The sequence below is a fragment of the Podarcis raffonei genome, chromosome 6, assembly GCF_027172205.1.
Source record: "Podarcis raffonei isolate rPodRaf1 chromosome 6, rPodRaf1.pri, whole genome shotgun sequence".
Lineage (NCBI taxonomy): Eukaryota > Metazoa > Chordata > Lepidosauria > Squamata > Lacertidae > Podarcis > Podarcis raffonei.
This window is the reverse complement of record NC_070607.1, coordinates 76,190,786-76,217,163: the sequence shown is the minus strand read 5'-3', so window position 1 is coordinate 76,217,163 and position 26,378 is coordinate 76,190,786. Positions and strand designations below refer to the sequence as shown.

The 26,378-nt window shown below is 43.6% G+C and overlaps 1 protein-coding gene across 1 annotated transcript in view; it reads right to left on the bottom strand.

Moving 5' to 3' along the window:
- The window catches only part of PLCG1 (phospholipase C gamma 1), a 96,453-nt gene extending 70,749 nt beyond the window's left edge, over nucleotides 1-25,704 (bottom strand). The window contains exon 1 of the mRNA XM_053394067.1: nucleotides 24,761-25,704. Within this exon, the coding sequence (XP_053250042.1) occupies nucleotides 24,761-24,962 (202 nt within the window). The 5' untranslated portion in view covers nucleotides 24,963-25,704. The remainder of the gene's footprint in view (nucleotides 1-24,760) is intronic.
- Nucleotides 25,705-26,378: the final 674 nt, after the last annotated feature.

The following is a 26,378-nucleotide window of genomic DNA, read 5'->3' as shown; positions in this document are numbered from 1 at the left end:
ATTGTTTGTAGGATTTATGCAGATTGTTTTAATCTGCTTGCTTGAATGATCTTGGTTCGGGGCTTGCCCTGCGTTTTGTTTTTGCTTTTACAAAGCTGTCAGGAAATTCTTTGTTCAGTTCTTGGGCTGTGCAGAGGGTAACCTGTAGGAGGATGAATTGTGCCGGGCAGCGGTGGGGAAGAGAGGCGTCACTGGAGGGAAAACGGAAATCTGTGCTCAGTTGGGAGGAATATTTTCTCTAATAGAAGGCAAAGCAGCCCACGCATTCACCACACACAAACCCCCAAAGCAGGAAAATGGTACTTTTAAAGGATGGGAAAGAAAATAAAGCTCATATTGTCAGTAACTACCTGGACTTTACCAGAACAGAGCAGTTACTGTTGACCTCTTTCTGGGGTGCCTTAGGGAACGAGACAAAATCCCTCGCTCAAATCAATCTGAGTGAGAAACTGGGGACATCTGGGATGAAGTGAAAGATTTACCAAAACTGCACCCCAGTTCACTTTTTTTCTCACCATCACTTCCACCACCTCCTTAGTCCTGGTGTTGCTCCTGAGAGTCCTGGTGGCAGGCAGCTGGCAAGGTTTTCTTGCCAGCAGGAAAGTATTACGCTTGCCCTTCATAACAATGCTACGCTATGAAGCCAATTAAGAGTAAGGGCAATGCTTCTTGAAGTGGAAAAATAAAATGCCACCAGGACTCCTGGGAGGGCCACCAAGGCTGGCAAAGGCTTGGCACCATTTCAACTCATCTCTCAACCACTCTAGAAAGGACAGGAGGTGGAAATTCAGGATTTGCTGAGGAAGTGGGGGAGAAATGAAAACATTAGTCCTGTACATGAAGAGGGCATGTGTGTACGAAATACTGAAGGAAGCTACTTCTGAATAAGCAAAAAAAAAAATGTTTTTTTTAAAGAACTCTGCCCTAATTTCACCTAAATTCTCCCTTCCAATTGTTGCATGAGCTTCTGTGCTGGATTCTACTTACTACTCCTTGCGCTGCAACCCTTTCCTTCTGTCCAGGTCTAGCACACTGGATCCACAAATTTAAGATTGCGACAAAACAAATGCAAGCCTTCCCGACTATTCCCAACCTGCGTAGCGTCATGCAAGTCACAAATAAACACTGAACACCTCGGCCAACACCAGCCACCCTCCTGAAGGTAAACAGGAAGCCCTTCCAGAGTGGAACTCCTCTTCAGTCTCCAGGCTTTACAGCACACCCACTTGTCTCGAGTACAGCACTGCTCTTGTTCCAGCAAACAATGATTACTTTAGCCAGGGCCAGAGGTTACCAATCCCACGCACTGGGGTTTGGTTACATAAACATTCATTCTCCCTTGTCAATGCAATCATAGTTGGGTGGAATGAGACTTGAGCAGCTGGAGCAAGATGGCTGGCACGAAGGAGAACGCAGTAGCCCGGGGGTGGTAATTTGTTCCTGTGGTCCAGAGACGAAGCGGGGTGTACATCGGCCTCAACGGGCAACAGATGGACCCACTGCAGAGGTCTAGATATGTAGAACCAAGAGATGGGTGCACAGTGAAGGCCACGGAGCACGTTGCAATATTATACATCCGTATTATTCTCTCAAGTAGGGATGGGTGAATATTCATTTTCGGTTTGTCTCCCGTTTTCCATCTTAAATTATCCATATTTCTACATCAGCTCTCTCAACTGTAGGCAGTGACTTTTAGGTGCGTCTGATATGTGTGTGTGACCATGCATCACGCTGAACCCAGGAGCAAAAATGTAACAAAAAGGGGCAGGGCAGGGCAGGGCAGAACGGGGTATTTGCAGGCTTTTTAAATGGCGTTTCAAATACCGTATATATGATTTCACTTAAATGCACAGTGGCTTGGAACGTAACCCCCACACAAATTGGGAGTTGCCTGTAAAATATAAAATAAACGAACCTCATGAAAATTGGCAACACTGTGTGTGAATTTCTTACTGTGTATATTTTTATGGTCTGCCTAATATCCACATTTACCCTAATAGAATGCATTTTTGTATGTTATTTTCACTAATATATGCATGCTTTACCATAGCATATCATTATTATTTTTTAGCACATGACTTGGCAGGAGAACTGCACTGTGAAATGCAGATCACTGGGAATTTTGAAGGATAGATGTGTTTCAGAATTTAGTAAGCTCGCCTTTGAATGCAGAGTGCGTCAAATTTCTCCCTACCCCTACTCTCAATTTACACTTTGGGGTCCACATTCATGGCTTCAGAGGCAACATGGTGTAATGGGAATTTCAGTAGGTAATTACCAAGCCAAAGTCTTAACTTTTCACTTCTCTCATCCATTCCTCCCCCCAATTTCTGCCTTAAACATTCCTTTTGTTATTGCCAATTAGTGCGGCAATGAGATTTATACAAATCCCGCTATTAAGGGAATAAGCAGTCACCCAGTTGCTCATTGCAGCAGAGGCTGTTGTGCCTAGGCAACATCCAGCTCTGGGGATAATCTCCTCAGCACTACCCCAAAAAATATCACAGCTACATTCAGTAATGTGGCACTGAACAGGCCTTGTCTCTACAAATTATTAGAGTTGGCTTCTTTTAGGATGTTTTCTTCAATTACTCCTAACTTAACTATGGCTGGTGCTTCGGTTTTGTTTCAGTCAAGATGATAATCTTGACAAAGTTTCCCAATATTAAAAAATATTACCTTATAATCAATGGGGAAGCATTTCCCTGGCCATTTGGTAAAGTCCTAAAAACGTCCATATTTTCAACAGAAATATTTCAAAGGGAAACTCCAGCAATTAAGATGAAGAGCTGAATTTCATTTGAAAGTTTGAGACAATCAGCCTTGGACCCAATAGAAACTGGGGGTGGCTAGCCCACAACAGAACATGTCTTTCTTTTTAGAGGTTTATGTACACTATTCAGTTTTCTTTGCCAATTCAATTGAGAGTAGTCACACTGACTCCTTTTATCTTTTACTCCTTTTATAATATCTCATCTTCATTTGTGCTCTGTGGCCTGCATTTTCTATCTCATTCTGTAAAAAAAATTTAAATCCCCTAGTATTTTGCCTACTGAGGTTTACCATCTCATGCAACTGAGGAACTGAGCTCAGACCCACAAAAGCTGATGCACCAATTAATTTGCTAGTCTTAAAATGGCAAGATTTTTTTTGCTGTTTTTGCTTAGCAATTTTTGGTAGCACCTAAGCCCAGTCATGACAAGAATCTGCCCTTCAGTTGTGATGCTTATGAACAGTTCTCTTTTTCTTCCTTGTTTCAAATACTTTTTACACAACAAACCTTGGGTGAGAGTTGATAGAATACTATTTGAAGTTTCAGGAGGTATAGAATTGTCCTGGCTTTAACTGACTTTAATAATAATAATAATAATACCAGTAACACTCCCCACTCCTGTAGGGATGTATCAAAGCCCTTTATCATCTGCTAGTGACTAATCTGGCCTCAGTCATGAGAATTACCACAGAACCACAAACCCCACCCAGCTATCGGCCAAATACTCTCCAGGCCAGTGGAGTGAGCCACAAGCTGATAAAGGATGCTATGTAAATGGTTTTGCGATTCCAGTCAGCAGAAAGCAGCCAATTTCTTCCTCAGCATGAATTAAAAGACTGCCAGGATTAGACCATCTGGGTACCAAAACTCTTCAGTTGCGATTCTTCATCTTCTGCAATGATGTACTTTTACTTACACACAAACACACACACACACTCAAACCCAAAAGTGGAGCAATAACCAAGACAGGTTGTAGCATGACAAGCAAGAATAATCACACTATTTGAGGTACATTAGGGCACAGACCCTATATAAAATTAGACTGCAGAAGCCTAGGCAAAAAAAAATGTTTAAGTCCATCCAGTAGTATTTGTCTGCAGTACTTTTGTATGGTTGCTTCCCACCCACTCCAAAAAGAACCGTTTGCTATCTATACTAGCTCTGCCACTTCCTGAAAGTGGCCCTTTCCCCACCTCACTCCAACAATGAGGATGTATCATGACGTGAATCTTGGGTATCAACAGCCATCTTGGAAATTCAAACACGCAATGCAATATAATGTCAACGTTTCCAAAAACCCGGTGCCATTTGGGCTCTCCAGTTCCCACAAGTTTGTTTTTCGCTCTTTCATATGCAACCCTCTGAATATGAACCATGGCAGATCCTTGCATTTAAAAGCAGCTTCACGGGGGCAAATGTAGAGAGGGTGTTATATTGACCTACACCGTTCTCCAGGTCTAAATCACTCCACAAAGCTGGCATGAGCCCCACAGCAATTAACTAACTAACAACTAACTATCAATGCAGGCATAATGCAGTTATTTCTATTGTTTCTGTGGGTGCAGAGAACTTATAGCAACTTGGAAGCAGGTTGTTTAAAACTGGAAAGCATAAAAGGGTTAACCCTCCCCTTCCCAATGCCACTATCCTGATCCGAATAAGGTTTTTTTTAGTGAGTGAACAAATCAATGGAAGGATAAGAGGACTAGCCATGTTAGGCTGCTGCAGCAAAACCTGGTCTTAGTCTTATAACAACTTAGACTTCCTTCCCCGGGACAGCTGCCCAGTGAGGATCCATAATCAATGTGTTCTGACATCCCGTCCACGAGCTGTAGTGTGGCGATGGAGGTTAAGCCGAATTGTCTTCCGCCACCTGGCCGACCATGCACAGCTCTCTGGAGTACAGAGAGCAATGTGGTGAGCCACCACCAACAAGGCTTTTCTTCAACAAAGACAAAACTGAGTTCTATTTCAACTCCTAGGATGAATTAAAGACAAGTTATATAACTTGCAGCATGTAAGGAGTGGGGGGCGATAGACCCATTGGTAGAAGGCCCTTAGCTAGAAGGGGGCAACCTTGTTTAATTTTTTCAAACCTTCCACACTTGCTCCTCTTGCATATTTAAAAATGACATGGAAAAATAAAGCAGTCCCACGCTTGGAAAAAAAGAAAAGAAAAGAAAGGTTTCATTTTAAGAACAGACTTTCAGAACAGTTCGTAAACCAAGGTACCACTGTATATGCAGAGTAATGGGGAGGGGGGAATGTTTCCAAATGGGGAAAAAAATGCAAAAGCACAATTGAACCAATTCCATTGGAAATAGTCACAAATAACCTTTCCTCATTCCCCAGGGAGACTGCTTTGGACCCCTATTATGACTATAAAGATCTGGGGGAACCAACCATAACCCCAATGCAGCCTGAAATGCCCCCTCTTATTGATTTCTTCCCTCCTCCAACCTACCCCAATAACTCCTCTGATAATATCCCAAGCCCTGCCTTGATCCCCGATTCTTCCCCTTCACCCCCTGGACCTCAAGTGGCAGCAGTCACAGCAGAAAGTCCAGAATTGCCATACGACTTTCTGTTTGGTTGTCAGAAGCCAAACAAGGGTCTCCTTGAGTCTCCAGAATTCCCCTGGTCTAGCTCTGGCTCAGAGTCCAGCTAGGTGTGGTCATGAACACACAGTAATCTTCTATGTTAATTAACACGTGTTGTGGTGATAGGAAGCCATGGTCTTTATACAGGCCCAAAGTGACAGAATTACGCTTCCTGATAAACTGGAATCCCCCTTGGAAGTTTCCTTGCTGAAAAATGGCCACTTTCAAGTCAACAGCAGAGTCTCTTGGGTGATTTGACCCCTTCCCCACAGGTTTCTGAACGCTGCCTTTTTTTGAAGTGAGATTTTTGTCCGTTCATTATTTTTGCATAGAGAATGGCCGATTATGTCAAGAATGCTGGGACTGATGGGGAGCTGTCACATATATCATGTTGTAAGACGAGCAGGTAGAGAAACCCTTGATGTGGTGACTGACGATATTAGGCCCCTGAAAGATTGTTGCTTGAGCAGATACAGGTACGGAGCTGGCGTCTGGGTTTGTTGCAAGCTTTGGTCCCTGGTTTTGGATCTCTCTCATGTAGCCTGTTGCTGCTGGAGAAGAACTCTTTTATAAGGGGCCTGTCATAAGCAACAATATACCTACAGCCCAAGTCCTGTGAGCGGGATTGCCCAAATCATTCATGATACAGTGGAATATTTTTAGCTGGGAGCTGTAGATGACAACAAATGAAACTGCATCACAGGGCTTGGCTATATATAACAGATCTTGTTGTATATTCTGGATGGAAGTGAGAAGCATGTACAGCAGTCAGGGGCATCTGGTGTAAGGTGGTAAATATCTGTTGTGTACAGAACTGGCCACCAAGTGAGTCTGACCCAAAACTTCACCAGCACTGCTGGTGCTTTCTCCTTGTACAATGGTACCTCTAGTTGCAAACACAATCCATTCTAGGGTGCCGTTTGTACCCCAAAAAGTCCTCAACTAGAGCGACGCTTCTGCGCAAGTGCAATAGAGCGCTTCTGCACATGTGTGAAGAGCACAGAATGCTTCTGCGCATGCGGCGAAACCCGGAAGTATACACTTCTGGGTTTGCTGCGTTTGCAAGCTGAAAAGATGCAACACGAACCTAACACAACACGAGGTATGACTGTTCTTGCATTGATTCTGATGCCAACAAAGAATGGAATTTCACTTCTACAATCCAATAACATTTAAAAAACCACTATAATTTTTGATGTTTTATCTGTTTATGATGGTCACACATCAGGTGTGTTTTTTTCCCTGGTGACCTAATTTAGGATTTGGATGCACGGTAATCTAGCACGCCCTTAAAAATATAAATGTATTTTGCACCACCAGAAATCACACAAAATACATTGTGGGGCATTGAAGGAAAAAAAGGCCGCTAATAAGCTGAACATACCCTTTGTTGTTTCTGAAAAATCATTTCCGTTCAAGGCTTGCCATGCCGGCAGAATAATTTGCTGAAAGGAAGTCTCATGCGATCACCCTAGTATGTCATCCTATCTGAACTGCTGCTTTGGGAGCCAGATTATTTTATTCAAAGAGCAGCTAAGCAAGATATATGGGCTCATAATGCTCCCTGCTTCTCCCATCAATTTCAGAGCCACGTCAATAAGCTTGAATTGCTGTCTGCTAATTACGCTGTTATCTATTCTACTTCTTATTTTAAATATCAGCTTCAAACTGGAACCGTGTAGACCAGCTGAGAAAATCTAATTGATTGAAAAGATGCATCTTGTTTATTTTCTGACCAAGAAATCTGTTTGCAGACAAAGTGAGCCATCTCACCTAGTGTGATCGGTTTTGTTTTGTATTTGGATTTTTGCAATAGGATGCATTCTTGAGAAATTAACCTACAACTGCAGGTGGGTTGATGCACACCATGCAAACAGTTGTTTAATTGTGCATTTAACATCAGAGGAGCAGAATACACACAATACTATTTCCCAAGAGATGCATGCAGCAATATACTACCACTGGAATGCTTATGGTAGCAAACAACCTCACCAGGTCCAAGACAGAGCTGGATAAATTAAGGGAGTGGGAAATAAGTTCCTCTCCAGTTTTCTCTGTTGTGGCCTATTGTGCCAAGACATTTTTGCCACTTGCCACCTACTACCACAACAAAATAACACAATGAAACAAAATAACAGTAACAAAATAACCACCATCAGTCAGAACAAGACTCGGGCTAAATATTTCTTTTGCAACCCAAATCTGACTTTCCTTTTATGCAATGATCACACCTTGAGCCATTCTCCTCTTCTTCAACCCCAAATGCTAGAAGAAAAATTCAGAGTAGGAAAGGGTTGAGAGAAGGTGCATCTGCCCCCACAAACTCTCTCACACCAGCAAATCTTAACAGCGTAACCTGTATAATTCTCTGAGCCGGATGCAACACTAACCAAATATGAGAAAGGTGTCTCAGAGGACAAAGATCCATTGATAATGAGAAACTGACATAGCTCTTTCCCCTCGGCATCCAATACATTCAAGAGCTGCAGTTGGGGGTGGGCGGCAATGGGGAATGAGAAAATGCAGGATCAAAAGCCGTTCTTTAAAAAGCAGGGCTGCTGTTTGAACCACAAACAGCTTTTTGGCTCAAACTAAAGTCTGGATATATCACAGGAATAAACTGTGCACTCTCACACTGGCAAGGAAATTGTGTGGCGCAATATACTGGTAATGTGGATAGATATCTGCATCTAAACTAAATTAGTAATGCAAAGATGGAAAGGCCATACATCTACATTCAGAATGCTAGAAAAAGCCCAAAGGACCGTCTCCCCCCCCCCGCCGCCCATAAGCACAGAGCCTTTTTTTCTACATCTTCTGCCTTAGATCCTAGTGCCTAAATTTTAAAATATGTCCGATTGTTATATCTACTTTGAATGAGTAAATTTGTGATACAAGAAGAAGCTGCTGGTGTTTTCTTTTTGAAAAAAGGGAATAAAGTTAAGCATTTAACAAATAATCACATCCATTGTGCACATAAACAGCACAGAGCTGCATGTCATGAAGCCAATATGATTGCTTTTTCCTGGACCAGCTTTCAGTTTACAAGAAGCTCCTTTAGGGGGAGAGAAATACCTTTGCTACCAAGTACAGTATGTTTCCCCTCCCAAGCTGCAATGCAACACACTGCCTAACAATTCGTTTGGTCCTTCTATACAAGTTTAAAAAGCTATTGGGAAGATTTGATACGTTTGACAAAGATTGCATTAATGCAGGAGTATGTGCACATACAAAAGCGAAGGTCCATCCAGCATTAAGAACTATTGAGTCCCACTGATTTAAACGGGAGAGTTCAGACTTGAATCTCACCCCTTTAAAAACAGTGGATTTTTTTATCTGTGCTTAGATTTGCCTATATATATACATTATTCTCTCTTTGCGTGTTTATTTCACTTGACACCTTTTAGCTGCTGTGGTCAGTTTAAAAGAACTAACAATAAACGATGGTTTATCCTTACAAGAGCAACCGTAGATGAGCCTTGCTGTTCCTGCCCCCACCACAAAGAGATTTCACTTCAGTTTTCAGCAATCTCCCTCTGTTTACAGGAGACTCAACATAGACAAGTGGAAGCTTTCATACAATACACAATTAATTTAGAGAGTCTACAGCCATGAGATGTGATGACAGCTGCCGGCTTTATGTATTTTAAAATGGGGGTTTAAAATAAATTCATGAAGGATTGGTCTACCAATAGCTACTAGTCATGATGTGGTCAAATGGAACTTCTGTGTTCAGAGACCAGAGTGCCATTGAATAACACTTGCTAGGAGGAAACTGTGAGAGTCAAATTTTGCCTATAGGTTAGGATTAAGAATCTACAGTAGACCCTCGGGTTACGTCACTCTCGAGTAATGTAAACTTTGGGTTGCGAAAGCAGCAAACCCAGAAGTATTTTTCCAAGTTTCGCTGCTCACACATGCGCAGAAGCACACTGCATGCCGCACGCATGCACAGGAGCGGCGCCTCTGGATACAGATTTTTTGGAGTGTGCACAGACGCCAGGAACGAATTAAATTCATATCCAGAGGGTCCACTGTAGTTAGGTTTAGGTTTATTAAATTTATATATTGCTTCTCCCCACCCTCAATGTCCCGAAGTGATATACAGTATAACAAAGATTTAAAAGATGAAGATAAAGTCACATAAATATATTACAAACTATTTTAACAAAGCAGTATCATATCATATCATTGGTTGATGAATCTGGGACATGATAAGACTAGACTATTGTATTTTAATATTTTGTTGGAAGCCGCCCAGAGTGGCTGGGGAAACACAGCCAGATGGGCGGGGTATAAATAATAAATTATTATTATAGACAGACCCTTGGTCTGATTCAGGAAGACTCATTATGTTCTCATAGTTTCCACTTAAGTACTATATGAAATCAATATGCGGGAAATACACGGGAAAGGAGATGGTGTCTAATTCTAAAGAATTCTAAAGAAATGGTGATAAAATCTGCAATCTGGTGCACAGCACATGGTGAGGTCTTACGGAAACCCTGTATCAGTCCATACAGATGACTAAACACTTGCAACCAGAAAAATTGTAAGCAACTTGTCCAAACAGCACAGAAACAAAGACAAAGGGAATGGAAGGAGCTTTACTGCTCTGTTTTTTCTCTCTCTCCACTGTGATTTTGTTTGTTTGTTTGTTTCAGAAACAGGTTAAAAGGTTTCATGATAATAGTACTGTTTACGCTGAACTTGAACTTCGTGCCCTTTCATTTAAAATGCAGAAACAAATAAACAGAGCTCTAAAAATCTAAGTTTAAAATACTCCAGCTACGCCTCTCCACTTCTTCCTGTAATAGGTTCCAGCTCTCTGCTGGACCGTCTACCAAATGGCAGATGAAAGGTTCAAACTAAGTACACTCACAATGAAAGCTTTAGATCTTAAGGGATGCTCTGGCAAGAAGAAACCAGAGAAAATCCTAGAGGTTAACTGGTATCTCTCCAGCACTTCCAAGTCCTTTTATTATTATTATTACAAAATTTTTAGATCTTTACTGTTCCCGAAACAAACAAACAAAAACAACATCCCGAAGCCGCAAGTACTTAGCACAAAAGCACCAATCTGTCAAGTCATAATTAAACTGGCATGTTCACAGTACTCGGGCGGGCTCTTAGTGTGGTCTGCGTCCAAACAGGACAGAGGTGAAAACGGCCACAATATCTCAATGTCAGCAAAAAATAATTCAAAGCATTGTTTGAGGCTTCCTGGGTGGTCCTGCACTTCCCTCCCCATTCCATGTCTTCTTTCGCTTTAGGATCACCTTCCTGACCTCAGATCTCTCTCTCTCTCTCCCCGCTCCCCCCAGCCCTTGGAAAACTACAGGCTGATCTAAGTTCAGTTTCATGGTTTTAACAGGCAAGTGTGTCATTATGACCCCTCTGGCACAATTTGTTAAAACAGATGACATCCTTTTGCCTGAGGATCACTGGAGCTATGGCCCCTTCCAAGCAAACCAACTTGTAAGGTAGGCCAATGCTTATTATTCCCAGGTAAGTTACATTATAGTCCAAAGGCTATTCATCAGGAAATAAGGATTACTTTTAAGTTTCTCATGTGTGCTAAAACTCAGTCTAATTTTTTAAAAAAACACCACCACCAAACGTTTAACCATATCAGTTAACAAACATGGATACATATGCTATAATGTTATTGCTTTAGTTAAATAAATTGTTTACATTGTTATTAAGGAAATGATTCTTCTTCTCCTTCCAATAAAGTACAGCAGAAAAGTTGTCCAAATATAAACAGTTAACTTATTAAACCTCACAATAATTTCATAATTATCTGTCTATGTATTTCTAAGAGTATAACCAAATCAGTAATTTTTTATATAACTGTAAAAACTACTCTGAAAATGTATTATTCCAAAAATGAAACCTTCCTCTGGTTGTAAATATTAAGATTATGCCAGCAAGAATGAGTCTTTCTGTTAAAAAAATGATTTAAATCAAGTCTTACTGACTAGTGATTTAAATCGATTTAAATCAAATCCACCCTGCTTTTCGTCACCAGTTACTCCACCGTGTGGATTCACAGTAGACTTGAGTTGCAAACCAGCCGGTTTCCAATGCTTATCTCCTTCTTCCTTAGCAACTATGTGGCACCAAGCCAAAAGGGACAACGGCAGATATGTTACCAATGTACCTCCCTGGGGCAGATGACTTTCAAATGGATGGATGTGCAGAGATCCAAGCTTAATGCAGAAATAAAGATTGCTGGCATCATTCGAAGAATCACCTCTGATGCCTTACCTTGGGCGCCAGTAAAAAGTATTCTGTAATATACCAGTGCTACAATCCCATGAGGCCATCAGGAATTACTTAGCAATTTAATCATTACAGTTAGGATTGAGGTGGGCAAGACCCACATATAAAAGACTGGCTGAACTGAGCCTGGAATACAATGAATATTATAAAATTCATGCACTAGTAAGACTTAGAAAAGGTAACGCAGAGGTAAATATATATGTGGTGCCTTCTAGATGTTGTTGGACTGCAACTCCTATGATCCCTGACCACTGGCCATGCTAGCTGAGGCTGATGGGAGTTGCAGTCTAACATCTGTAAGGCACAACACTGGCTACCCTTGTTTTATAGCTTCTCAAAAGCTTATCGTATATACTCGAGTATAAGACGACCTTTTCAGCACATTTTTTATGCTGAAAAAGCCCCCCTCAGCTTATACTCGAGTGAGGTGGGCGGCGGCGGAGGGACAAGCGCCCAAAAGGAGCCCTTTCGTGCTGCTGCTCCTTCCTCCTCTGCCACCTTTGCTGCTGTCAGCGGCAGAGGAAGAGGAACAAGCAGCCCAAAAGCAGCCCTTTTGGGCTGCTTGTTCTTCCTCCGCCACCGTTGCCACCACCACCAGGTTTGTGGTGTGATGAACCGGCTTGTACTCGAGTCAATAAGTTTTCCCAGTTTTTTGTGTTAAAATTAGGTGCCTCAGATTATATTCAGGTCGGCTTATACTTGAGTATATACGGTATGTTGCTAGTACACAGCCTCTTGGTTCTCTGGCACTATCTCTGCTAAAAGACCAATCCCTGCCATAAGAAGCAACCTGCTGAAGACTATCCTCAACAACCTTCTTTGGTTTCTTGAAAATACTAGGGGGGCGAGGAAAGAGACAATTTCATTCTCCTTTTTTGCTGTTAGCCTTCCAATGCCAGGAGAAGGCAGTGTTGTTTTTCAGAGGCCATTGGAGTGCTCTGGTTTGTAGAAGGCTTCCCTGGCTGTTTTACTGAATTCTTTGTAACCTCAGGTTTTGTTCACTGTCCCTGCTGCTTAATTTGTTGTCTGTGTATTATGCTTTATTCTTATGTCTCTGGTTTTAATGCTATTGGCAGTTTCGCTGAGGCTTCGGTTCAAAAAGCGGGATGCAGATATTCAGAAACAACCATGTCCTACACACTGGTAAGTGGGAAGACCTGTCTCAGTTGCAACTAAAAATCTCTTCATTTTCCACTCCCCTTAGAAAAAGAAGAAAACCCCAGAGCATTGTGCCAGTGCAAAGCATTGCCACAGCAGAGCAGAGAATGGGTCGAACCATTGCTATGTCAATGCCAATGGTCCAAAGGGACAAGAATGGGCCAGGTCCAATGAGCTGTCTGCTTCCCCTACCACCATGGCATCAGATCCTATGCACTACTGCATGGTTTTCACTGTTGTTAATCTCTCTTGTATCTCCCTGCTAGTGCCCCCACCCAAATGCCAGCGAGAGGACAGAGTGAGCAATTTTCAGTTGCAGATGAAGCAACATTAATTCTAACACTTCCAGTCATTATGTCTGTAAGATGATTTCCATCATAGTGTGTGTGTGTGTGTGTGTGTGTGTGTGTGTGTGTGTGTGTGTGTTTAAAAAAGAGTGTGTGCGCATGCCACAATTGAAAGAGGTGGTTGTGGGATTTGAGCACTGTAATTACCAATCCCCACAAGTCCTCTGGCAGCAGAAAGTGCATGCAGGAATCCCACAGAGGGACAGCAAAGTGGCTTGCTCTGGACCAACAGGTGAAGAGCAATTTATCAAAAGGAAAGCTGCTCTGTTAAGCATCGTATCAGTGGTTGCCTGGGCAGGGGGGTGGGGGAAGATAGAAAATAATAAGTACGCATCAAAAAATATAGAAGCACTGCAGCTTTTGAGATTCCAGAAATCTTGAGCTCTCTTTCTGATAGGCACATGCTCTCCAAAAGATAAAGAAACCAAACAAATCACATACAAATGTGTATGCGCATAGACACACAGAGGCAATGGTAAAGCGGTTTTTTGGCTTTCCATCACCATTTGGCACCTCTCCCAGTATGTAAACAGGAAAAAAATCCATCCCAGCAGCTGCCTTCAGCCTGTATCTTCCAAGTGAGATAGAACCCACCTCCTCTCTTCCTCTCCAGTATCTGCACCACTTTCCATATTAGACAGAGATACTATTTACGCCTACATTTATGTAACCAACAGACATGGCCATTCCCCAGAGAGAACACATGACTCTTAGTTGGTCTTATGAGGAACATATACACATTTTCATACTTCTTCATACATATTAGTAACAGGGAGAGCTGGGAAGAAATTATGGGACACCAAGTCACAAATCTTGCAATCTTCTTCACAGAATTTTAATTTGAGAGGAAGCCTTGTGCTGATCAGCAGGGCTGACTTCTGAGTCAGCAAGGGATTGGACTGTGTGGTTAGTAAAGAAGTAATATTGTCCACTGGCACAGAGTCAGACTTGAAAGGGTTATTCTGTTAGTCACTATTTCACAACCTCGGCATCCCACAAAAACAAGGGTCTTCTTCTAAGGGAGAACTATGCTGCAACCCACTTTACAAATTAAAAAAAGGCTATAAGTCTTTTACCTGGCATTCTTCCAGAATTCAAAAAAGATTAGTGCAGGTTTGAAATCTGTAGTTAAAAGTTTTGAAAGATTCATTTCAATATCTTGATTCAAAATGGCAACCAACTGAATATAAGTGCAGATGAAAACCTGCTCTTTGATGTCAGAAACCAGCATGCAAACTTTGCGTAAGATATCTTAAGAGGTGCTAAAATGTGTGGGAAACAATTGACTTTCCAAAACTTACAGGTAAAGAACTGTTCAGTGCATTTTACGCTGCTTTCCCAGACTAAAGTAAGATTCAATAATAATTTAAGCCACAAGAACAGGCATGTTATGAACATGTCCAAGAAATCTTAACACTCATCTAACAACGTCTTGAAAGGCCAGGAATTGGACTTTTTCAATCAAATTGCAACCATTATTCAGTTGTGTGGGTTGGGTTGTACCAAATCCTGACACACTGCAAATGCAACCATATTGGGAACAAGCTTTGGTATCTTCTTCTTCAGTGAAATACACAAACTATGCTCCTTCAGACCACTGAAAGCAACCTCCAGGTTGAAGGAGTTCAGAAATGGGACAATGGGTGGGGAAATTACTTGATGTGGCTAAAGAAAGACAAACAAGAATCTAACAAAGGTATTGCTACTGGGTCATTTGGGGGGAAAGCACCTTATTGTTTTTAGAGTTAGTTTGCCATTTCTGCTCTCTTCAGCTATAGTCTTTCTTCAGATGCATTAACCAAAGGAAATACGGTCAACAGAAAACCCAAGAAAATTGATTAAATTACTGGCATCATTTTGTGTTAGGAGTCTGTGTTGAGCAGGCATTGGGAACCTTAATCCTAGGAGCTGAATGCATCCCTTGAGATTTCTCTGTCTGACCCTTGGACATCCTTCCTGGCCACACCTCTCATTGGCCTTGCTCCATACCCTCCTTAAGTACTTCCGTATATTCTTGAACTATGATCATTCTTCTTGCTTGCTCAGATGGAGGATGGAGAGTGGGCATAGAAACATCTGTAGCATAAAGCTAAGAGTCACTTTGCCTCTGGTCCCACCCACCTTGAGCTTGCAAACCCCTGGAAGACTTCCTGAAAAGGTTCTCTAGGTAAAGGATAAAGGGACCCCTGACCGTTAGGTCCACTCGCAAATGACTCTGGGGTTGCGGCGCTCATCTCGCTTTATTGGCCGAGGGAGCCGGCGTACAGCTTCCGGGTCATGTGGCCAGCATGATTAAGCTGCTTCTGGCAAACCAGAGCAGCAAATGGAAACGCTGTTTACCTTCCCGCCGGAGCGGTACCTATTTATCTACTTGCACTTTGATGTGCTTTCGAACTGCTAGGTTGGCAGGAGCAGGGACCGAGCAACGGGAGCTCACCCCATCGTGGGGATTCGAACCGCCGACCTTCTGATTGGCAAGCCCTAGGCTCTGTGGTTTAACCCACAGCATCACCTTGCATTAAAAAGCAGAGATATTCTTACAGGATCTATATTAGCAGCATCCAGAAAAGGGAGGAGGACTCAGATGACAATCAATACTAAGCAGCATTTTAAACGCTGCCTTAGACTCAGATGTTGAAAAACAAAAGAAATCAAAAACACCTCTGTTTTTAAAATATGTAAGGACACTTAAAAGCAACTTTCCTAATGCAGATTTTATTTGACCTGTAACTGATTACTGAACATCTGCTAAGAGGTTTCAGCCAGTCTCACAAAGAAGAAAGTTTCTGCTTTCTTAAGAGGTTTCCACAGCGTTTGGAGAAGAGCAACTTGAGACCACTCATCTGGCAGTCAGGACCCACAGCTGCCTACAGCAGTGTTTTATGGCTAAGATTATTTGGTCAGTCCAGGATTCATAACTGCTTCATTTTAACTTTTGCGCTGGCTTTCTTTTGTACAGACTCAGCTGGAGGCTTGCATAATTCACCCGGTTTCCCACGATACAAGCACTCTGAGACTTCTTCCATCACCCACTCAATTCTCGCAAGCAGCAAACGGGATTCTCGACAGCAAGACATTTTTGCTCTGGGAGTGAAGAAAGGGAATGGTCATGTTTAGACTATTATCCGAACCATGGTTTGGAGGCGCAAGAACAACAGTGAGCTTCAGGGTAACATGCTGCCTCCTTCCCTTCTCCACAGTTGTATCTTGCTTTGAGGACAAACGATGGTTGATGCAAACCATGGTTTATCACATACAGACAGAAAGGTATCTTGTTGCTAATTAGAAGCAGAATTGCTTAATCTCCTCCCTTGAGGTTCAGCAGAAGGGGAGGAGGGAGTGTACACACCTGCCACTCATATAGCCAATCCATCATCTCAATTCAGCCATGCTCTTTTACATCACAGAAGATACAAATGGAAGATTACTTTAGCGCAGTGATGGGAAGCCTGTAGCCCTCCTGATGCAGCTGAACTCGGACCAGCATACCCAATTGTGGGGGATCATGGGAGTTGTAGTTCAGAAGAGTCTGGATGAGCACAGGTTAGCCACCCCTGTTTAGATGAACTACTGAAAATGGAAGCCTAGCATGTTCTGTAAAGGACAGGACCAAAGGTCTCCACAATCTTCCCATGCAATCAACACAACCAGCAACTAAGCGCAAATGCAGTGACAAACTGGCCCAGCTACGCACACGAATAGTGTGGAAAAATAATACTCCTATTTTAAAATAAGTGGTGCTACTTCCAGTCTGTTGCTATAGTGATGAAGGGCCCAGCAGAGCAGAGAATGGCTCAAAATGATCCAGCAATCAAGCAAGTGAGATGCACTGTTATCAGAGATATGGATTCTGCAGCCAGTTGCACAGCAAAGTGGCAATCGATTTATTAAAGAGAAGACCCTCTCACTTGCTTTCTGCTCCTGTGCATCCTTTTCTCAGCTAAGTGCTTGGCTGGGCATCTTGCGTGGAGTAGCCCTACAAAAGGTTGTCTTAAGAGTAAGCACAGCACATATAGACCTTTGATGGATGTTGATCATTAATGTGGGGCAGTCCTGCAGCCAAACAGACCAAAGAACTGCTTTTAATGATATATTTAATGAAGCATCATGAATACTCCGCAGGCCTCTTCCCTCAACTGTAAGTGGAAGGAGGACAATACCTTGTGGGGCACCAAAACAGATACAGCTGCACTGGCCCTTGGACTGCTATCGCCCACAATGTATCCCTGAAGTCACTGGGGATAAAAGAGCTTTATTCATTGCAGTAGTTTAAAGTATTTCCTATTATAGTGTCATCATACAAACAGAGCAATTTGATGTTCTTCAGCAATGGAAACCCTGAAAAGGAGGTATAGGATATGCTGGAGGAGTAGAAAGAGAGAATAGATCAAGCACTGGACCCCATGGCTTAACTTTCACTCCTCAGACAGAATCCAGAGCACTGGATATAAAAAGACTAGACCAGGGGTCAGCAAACTTTTTCCACAGGGGGCCGGTCCACTGTCCCTCAGACCTTGTGGAGGGCCGGACTCACACACACACACACACACACACTCTCTCTCTCTCTCTCCATATATTTAAAAAATGAATTTCTATGCACACTGGGGGGGGGGGCAAATAGTGCTCCTCCCCACACACACCCCAGCCCCTGCCGCCTTTTCAGTTTGCCGCCTGCCTCACTCGTCAAAGGGCTGGCGGCGGTGGCATGAAACGCACTTCCTCCCCACCTAGAGAAAGAAGGCGCTGCGCTTACCTCCCCAGGAGATACCACCACCGCCACCGCTACTTCTAGTGAAGCGGGTAGGCAGAGCGAGCTTGTCCACTCTGCTCTGTGACCCACAGGAGCACCAGGACAGTGGCAGTGGGAGGAACAGGCTGAGCGTAGGCGGTTCTACCAATCAAACCAGGCACAGATTCTGATTGGCAGAGACGTCCCCATGCTGCGCTCAGGTAAACCAGGTGCGGCGTTTGATTGGCAGAGTCGCCGCCACCCGGATTCTTCCTCCTGTCACCATCGCCAGGTGGCGGGTTCTGGCTTCACAGTGCGGGCCAGTTTTGTGAGCCTGGGGGGCCGCATCTGGCCCCAGGGCCTTAGTCTGCCAACCCCTGGACTAGACAGACAGCCTTTCAACAACAACAACAACAACAAAAAGAGTATACAGCTTAAGCACAAGACAGAACACACAGTATTCCTTAATGCCTCTGATAATACAAAGCTCATTCTTACATTTAGCCACTGATATTCATATCAATGCATTCTAAGGCCATCTTGGAAGAAGGCCTACTTTATTAAATCACTGTGAAAAGCAGAACAAGTGAAGATAGGACCTTAACTCACAAGAGCAGCTGTTCCCAAGTTCGAGTACTCTAGCACAAAGTATACTAGCATCTGTCATCATTTAACAATTGTAGCATTCTTCCTTTTCTAGGTGTTACATCAAGCACACCCATCTACCACACCAGAAAAGGCAATGGAAATGTTTCCAATCTGGCCTTTTCCTTTCAAATACATGGAAGCTACAGGCAGGTGAGGATCAGGCTGCAATGCTTGAAACACACACACACGCCCAGTGGCGTAGCGTGGGGGGTGCAGGGGGGGCCGGCCGCACCGGGCGCAACATCTGGGGGTTAGGGCAAATCCACGGGTTAGGGGGCGCAAATCCACGGGTTAGAGGGCGCAAATTACTTGCCTTGCCCTGGGTGCTGACAACCCACACTACGCCACTGCATTACTGCATTACTGACTGGCATGCTACGTAAGAAGAGTGATGCTTAAGAACGTAAGAACATAAGTAGGGGATGGCAGGATCACACCAACGGCACATCCAGTCCAGCATCCTGTTCTCTTCCATGGCGGCCCACCACATGCCTATAGGAAACCTGCAAGCAGGACCAGAGTACAAGAGCATTCTCTCCCTTTGTGGCTTTCAGGAACTGGTATTCAGAAGCATTATTGCTTCTGGCTGTAGAGGCAAAGAAGAGCTATCATGGCTACTGGCCCTTGATAGGCTTCTCCTCCATGAATTCGTCCAATCCTCTTTCAAAGCCATCCAGGTTGGTGGACAGCACTGTCTCCTGTTGAGTAGCAATTTGTGTGAATGAGCAGCCATCCCAGATGCAACCACTGGCAAGGTGGGGGAACCATTCTTATCATTTTAACCATAGTGCTTTCCACTGGAATCAGTTAATACATTCACGTATAAACTAGCCTCGAAACCACAGTTCAGAGTTTCCTCCTTTAGAAGACCTCCCCTTACTCCAGAATGTGGCATTTTTGGCCACATTCACACATAACACTAAGCCAGAAAACATTGTCCATTACATCATACTTTGCATGGTCTGCATCCTGGTGCATACAGACCACCTCGGGTTAAGATCTTAATTCATTCTGGAGGTCCATTCTGAACCTGAACCGGTTCTTAACCTGGGGTACCACTTTAGCTAATGGGGCCTCCCGCTGCCGCCATACCACTGGCATGCAATTTCTGTTCTCATCCTGAAGCAAAGTTCTTAACCTGAAGCACTTTTTCTGGGTTAGTGGAGTCTGTAACCTGAAGCGTCTGTAACCTGAAGCGTCTGTAACCCGAGGTACCACTGTACTTCCTTCCCCCCTTTCACAAGTGGGCTGTGTGTGTGGATCAGAAGCAGCTAGTTATGTCTCAACACAGAGTTTGTTCCACCCAAAAAATTATGCTCACTAAGCCAACAGCAAGCCGTGGCTTCAAAACAGCTAGTGATCACCATGGTTTGGACAAAACAAACCATGGTCCTGGATTCGGAAATAATGCTAAACCAACCATTTCGTGGTCATCTCTCCTCTTCCCCATCCGCTCATGGAATTGAAAGCAAAACAACTATGAGAAAGAGAAATAGGACCCCATCAATCACAGCTCAATGCTGCAAAGAAGGAAAATTACTCCCAACACTGAAGCCTGCAAAAAACCCTCAATGACAATAGTGAAGAGGCGCAAAGGACACATCCCATTTTAAATCTCTTCCTCTGGAAATCTGGCCTGTTGCCTGCTCCCTACCCCCACCCCCAAATTAATGCACATGAAGCTTGGATAGAGATATTAAATTAGTATGATTAAAGGCCCAACTCGCAGGGTTTAAAAAAGGATTACAGCTAATCAATCCACCATCCTGCAGAGGAGGGGGGGGGAAACATTTGCTTGCAAGGCTGATAAATTGGTGACTAATAGTTAATCTCTAGAGATTAGCATTTCTTATTTTGTCGTTTCCAGGAGGGGTAGCTGTGATAGTCTACTTCAGAAACAAAAAAAGAGCAAGAGGAAAAAAGCACTTTAAAAATCAGAAAATTTATTGTGGCAGAGCCCACTGACTCAGATGCATGACCTGTTGTCTTTAATTGGTGAAGAGTATGTATATATATTTTTAATCTCTCTCACTCATTAAAACAAACATGCACAAGTACAAAGGGGGAGGGATGTAAACAGTGAGGTCCAGAAGCATGAAATGTCATAAACTGTATTCTTACATTTCAGTGTCTTTCTGTTTCTATTTCTACACACACCGCAATAAATAAATAAATGTTATGCCACAGTGTATCTATATGTCTTGAAGGTGCAACAAGACCTTTTGCTGAGTGATATCTAGCTCAAGGAAAGACGGAAAAGAGTGTGTTGCTATCTCAGTTGCTCACTACCTAGATTTTATCTGGCATGAGATTCAACCACCCCAGACCTCCACATTTCATGTATGAAGAACCTCCCTGCAGGGACAAACGGGGAACAAATTAGACTGAAGAGTTGTCAACTCTCTCTCTACATTCCAGAGAACATGGCAGCAGAAGGTACTGATAAAAAAAAGGCAGGTTCACAGAAAATAATATTTGTATTACATGGGATACTGCAGTCTTTAAGCACCTAACAATGAATGGAAGTTCACTGAGGAAGATCTATGAATTAAGTTGGAAAATATACAGACAGTGTATCTGACAGAGGAACTTAGCCTTGAAAATAAATCCAAAAAAAGTTACTGGTGCAGTGAACTTTATATTAGCCAATCTGCTTGTGCAGACCTTACTCATTTATCGTGCAGTCACTGCAGAAAAAATACCTTCCATTTTAAAAAATCTTCCTTGTCTTGTCACCTGGATACAAATATTACTCACCACAGAGAACCAGACAATTAACTGTTCCCTGCCTGCAGGACACAGTTCAAACTTGCACTGAAAGCTTTCAGAAGCTTTACATTGCTTCAAAAGCTGTACTTTCCCCTTTACTTTTTTTAAAAAGGTGTTACAATTTAAATTTTAGAATCTCCCCCCAAAAAATAATTATAAAAAGTTTTCAAGAGGATATTCAAACTTGAGAATGTGCAAGTCAAAAACCAGTTGCCATGAAATTTATATATATATATCAATCACTTGAGAAAAACAGGAAATGTCTTTTCCTCTTGCAGCTCTGATGTATCATCAGGGCAAGTGGGAAAATTGTGGAATGGTTAGGTGATCATGACTACTTATGTCATCAGGAAGGAGGGGAATGCTTACAACACAATGCATTTTTTTAAAAAAAGTTATTCTTGCATTGGCAAGTATCTATACAAATCTGTGCACCATAGTTTGAGCTAAGGGGATATTGGAATTATATGCATGCCAAACACTTGTACTACCCTTTGAGGGTGATACAAAATTCACCATCAGGCCGAGTAAGCTTGCTTTCGGTAAAACTTGAACACCTGCATTACCTTTTACAACAGCAATGGTTGGCCCAGTTAAATAACGGCACCTTACAAATGTATGACTAGGGCCTTATCTATTTATTAATCATCAGGAAAGCATAATTGATTCCCCCGTTACACAGACATACACACCCCTGCATTTTTTCTATCATACAAGTACCCTGCTGGATCCGACTAAAGGTCTCATCCATCTTCCTGTTTCTCAGTGTAGTTAACCAGATCTTTCTCAAAAGCCAACAAGCAGGGTATGAAGATAATAACCACCCATCACCATTTATGTATTTAAGTTATTTGTAAAATTTATATCCTGCCCTTTATCACCAAGTGATCTCTGGGTGGGTGGCAACCATAAAAATACAGCACTTCATAAAATCAACCAACACATAAAAACAGAAGCAATATTGGCACACTTCAGACCATGCAACATTCACCTCCTCCACTCAATACACACCTGAACCTTTAGAGCAGCCTTCCTCAACCTGTGGGTCCCTAGATGTTGTTGAACGACAACTCCCATGACCCCTAGCTAGCAAGGCCAGAGCTCAAGGATGATGGGAGTTGTAGTCCAACAACATCTGGGGACCCACAGGTTGAGAACCACTGCTTTAGAGGATTACATCCCCAAAGACTTGACAGAAAAGTTTTCAGATAGTGATGAAAAATAACTAAAGTTGGTGGCAGCTATACATCAAGAAAGCTGTTCCATCACCAGGGTGCCATCACCGAGAAGGCTCTGTCCCATAGATTTCACTTGGCAATGCTATGATAAGCAGTAGCTCTTAAAATCACAGCCAGGACAATACAGACAGGGAGGCACTCCTTCAGATAACTCAGTCCTTAACCATTCAGGGCTTTGTATGTCAGAATCTTGAATAAAGCTTGCTGGTATGAAGTATGGATCTTTAAGGACCAAGGTTATGTGATCATGAGCAGGACCCCACCCCACCCCCCAAAAATGTGGTATTCAGCGTTCACTGCCCCTGAACCCAGAGGTTCTATTTGCCCATTATAGATAACCACAACTGATAAACCATGAGTTTGTCTACTTTGCAGTATATTGTAGAAAGGCTGTTCTCTATGCATTTGGACACCTCTTAAGAAATTTTGCATGATAGTTCCTGAGATCAAGGAGCAGGATATTGTCCATGTTTGGGATACAATTGGATGCTTTTAAAAATCAAGATGGCAGACAGAACCATTCAAATCTCCCCTGGATTTACCACTGATTTCTAAACTGATTTTTTCCCTGTGTTTTATAATTCCACTGGGCGTGAGACTACTAGTCTCCTACAAAGTTAAGCCCACAAACATCTCCGCATTGTGGAGCAGGGAATGCCATGAATTATGTGTTGTAGGAAGAGAAGTATTTTCATATCCTCAGAACAATCCCATGGGATAAACTGGGCTGAGCTATACTTACTGGCCCAAGATCGGCCAGTAACCTTTGCGCCAGAGGAAGAACACAGCAGAATTCAGCAGCCAGATTATGAATAGGCGCTCAGAATAGATCACACCCATTATGGTGTGGCTGCACTGGTTGCTGAATTGCTCCCAAGTCCAATTTAAAGTGCTGGTTTTGACATATAAAGTTTTTAATGGCTTGGGACTTTTAGAAGACATTTGAAGGCAACCCTGTTTAGGGAGCTTTTAATATCTGAAGGACTATTGTTTTTAACACTTGATTGGAAGCCGCCCAGAGTATCTGGGGAAACTTAGCCAGATAGGCGGGGTATAAATTATTATAACTTATTATTATTAATATTTTGTTGGAAGCCACCCAGAGTGTCTGGGGAAACCCAGCCAGATGGGTGGGGAATAAATAATTTATTATTATTATTATTACCCCAAAAGCTCACTGACGGCTGTTTCTGCAATAATGAGCCCCGAAATAGTTATCTGAGGCCATTCTCTGGGAGAAGAGAGACAGGGCCTTTTCAGTGGCAGACTCCCCTTGTGGAATGGTCACCTCAAGAAAAATCAACAACATTTACATCCTCAGTCAAAGGCATTTTTGTTCTACCAGGTTTTTGGGTGCTAACATTGTCGCGGTTCTTCCTGCTATTTTCATGAGCAATCTCTTGGGTTTGGAGGTGGTTATCCTTTTGGTGAATGGGAAGGATTTTTTAATTTTCTTTTTAAGGCAGTATAATTGTTGGTCACTTTTAATATATATTACCACTGTAAATGATGTTGCATTTTTCTTTGTATAAGCCACCATGGAGCAAGTTGCTCTGGGACGGTTCTTGCACAAAACAACTCATAAAATAACCCAAGCCTACGTTATTCTAGGACCAGGATGGGGAAGCTGTGACCCTCCAGCTGTTGGGGCCCCAGATGTTGTTGGACTGCAACTCCCATCATCCCTGACTATTGACTATGCTGGCTGGGGCTGATGGGAGTTGGAGTCCAACAACAAGGTCGCAGGTTCACCATCGCTGCCCTAGAACAAATGACTCTTACAAAAATTAGGCATGTAAATCACCACTAGCCAGTCATCGCCATAGTGAGTAAGGATTTCCCCAAGTGACCAGATTTTTAAAAAGCCCATTTGTGTGCTAAACATTTGTAGATTTGCAAAACCAATAAAGCATTACATGAGGGCAGGGGTGAATTAATATGCATGCATCTGTTAATTTATTAAGACCATCAGCTGCATCCCCTACATTCATTCAAGCAGGAGCTACGCCTTGCAAGTAATTTACTTGCAAGTAAGTCCAGTTGTGGCAAATGGAGCTTCTTCGCCAGTCCCCCCCCCCTCCAGGACTCCAGCCTCAACCCTCGAAGTACTATAAAGCGTCAAAAAAATGGATGAAAATGCTCATCACATTCCACTCAGACGCTGCTCCCTAAAATGTGTGTGTGTGTGTGTTTTCATACGCCAGGCAACTTACTTGCGCCTTCGATTTTGTCCGATCCCCTGCTCCAAATGATCTGCCTGGTCTCCAGCTTCACCTGGAACGTTTTCCTTTCTGGCCTTTGGGACTTTTTGGAGTAAAACAAAGTCATCACGGTGCCCACTTCCAAGCTCCTGGAGAGGTGAACCACTTCGGCTTCGCTTGGGTTGCAGGGTCCATTGGTAAAAACAGACGCCATGGTGGCTTCCCGAGTCCTTTTTCTTCTCTCTTTTTCTCGCCCCCCCTCGGGTTCAGCAAACGCTGGGCGAATGAAGGGGGGGGGAAGGGGGCAGAAAACTTCCCAAACAAAAGAAGGAGTTCAAACGCTTCTTCTACACCAAAGCTGGAAGCAAAAGCGTGGAAAGGGGGGGACCGGGTTGTAGATTTATTTATTTTTTCAACTCCACACCAACATCCTCCGAGCCTTTTCCAACCGAGAAGCAACGAATTTCAAATCTTGGGAAGCCGTTCCTCCAGGGAAGGAGCCAGGATGCCACCACCGACCAGTGTTTATAATGCGAACGGGAGGGAAGAGGCGAACTCCTTAGCCCCGGTCGGTGGGCGCCCTCTTGGGAACCAGCAGCTCTTCGATCCCCCAAAACGAGAGAAAATCGCCCCTCTCCCCTTCGCGATCATGCACCATTTTCCCTCTGCTTGCTTTCTTTTCTTCCTTCGTTCCTTTTGGGGGTTTTACCCACACCCCCTCCGCGTCTTCTCGAGTCTTTTAAAACGAAAGCGAGCAAAAAGGGAATCGGGCCGGATAGTACGGTGGTGGCGGCGGCGGCGCGGGAGGTAAGAGAAAACAAATATGCATAAAAATCTAACTCCAAGTCGGTCTTCCCCAAGCGCAAGCAAGGCTGGCCGGGGGCTAGAAAGGGCTGGCTGCGATCGGGGGGGGGGGGAGAGGAGGGCTCTGGCAACCCCCGCAGCCTTGCTCCCTCCCCCTACGACTGCCCCTCTTATCCCCGCCCCCCTTCCCTCTTCCTCCTCCTCCTCTGCCCGCCCCCTTTGGCGCTGCCTCGACTCTGCAGGCAGATCTCTCTCTCTCGGAATCGATCAGAGACAGGCTGATAAAGATCTCCCTAGAGCTCAGCAAGTAATGGCTGGAAGTAGCGGGGGGAGGAAAACCTCCAGTAATCGGAGTCCATTGCACATTCTTAAATGACTCTCTTGTGTCGTGCTTTGCAGCAACGTATGCAAGGTCGGAGTGAGGGGGGGGCGTTGTAGCAGGATTTTCTTTTTCGCATACCGCCCCCCCCCGGTCCTACCACCCCCACCTTCCTTTCTTTGCACATTATAACAAGGGAGGAGGAGGCTCAGGGTTGGATTCGGACGCCCTCGTCTCCAGATCCTCTCCCCAAAGTGAGCAGGCAGGACTAGTCCGCAGGGCCCAGCGAAGATTTCCTTAATCCAGTTTTTCCTCCTTGCCTTTGCATGTGAAGGGGGGGGCAGAGAGATCAGGAGACTTTGGGGGTGGCGGGTGGGTTTTTCATCCCAGCACAAGTGAGGCAGTGGCACGTTTCTGTTGGGTCTTGTCTTCGCGCGCCCCCACCCCAAAAGGGAGCCCGGGAGAGGAGTGGTCGCGCTGGAAGGAAGATGGGAGGCGCCGGGCTTC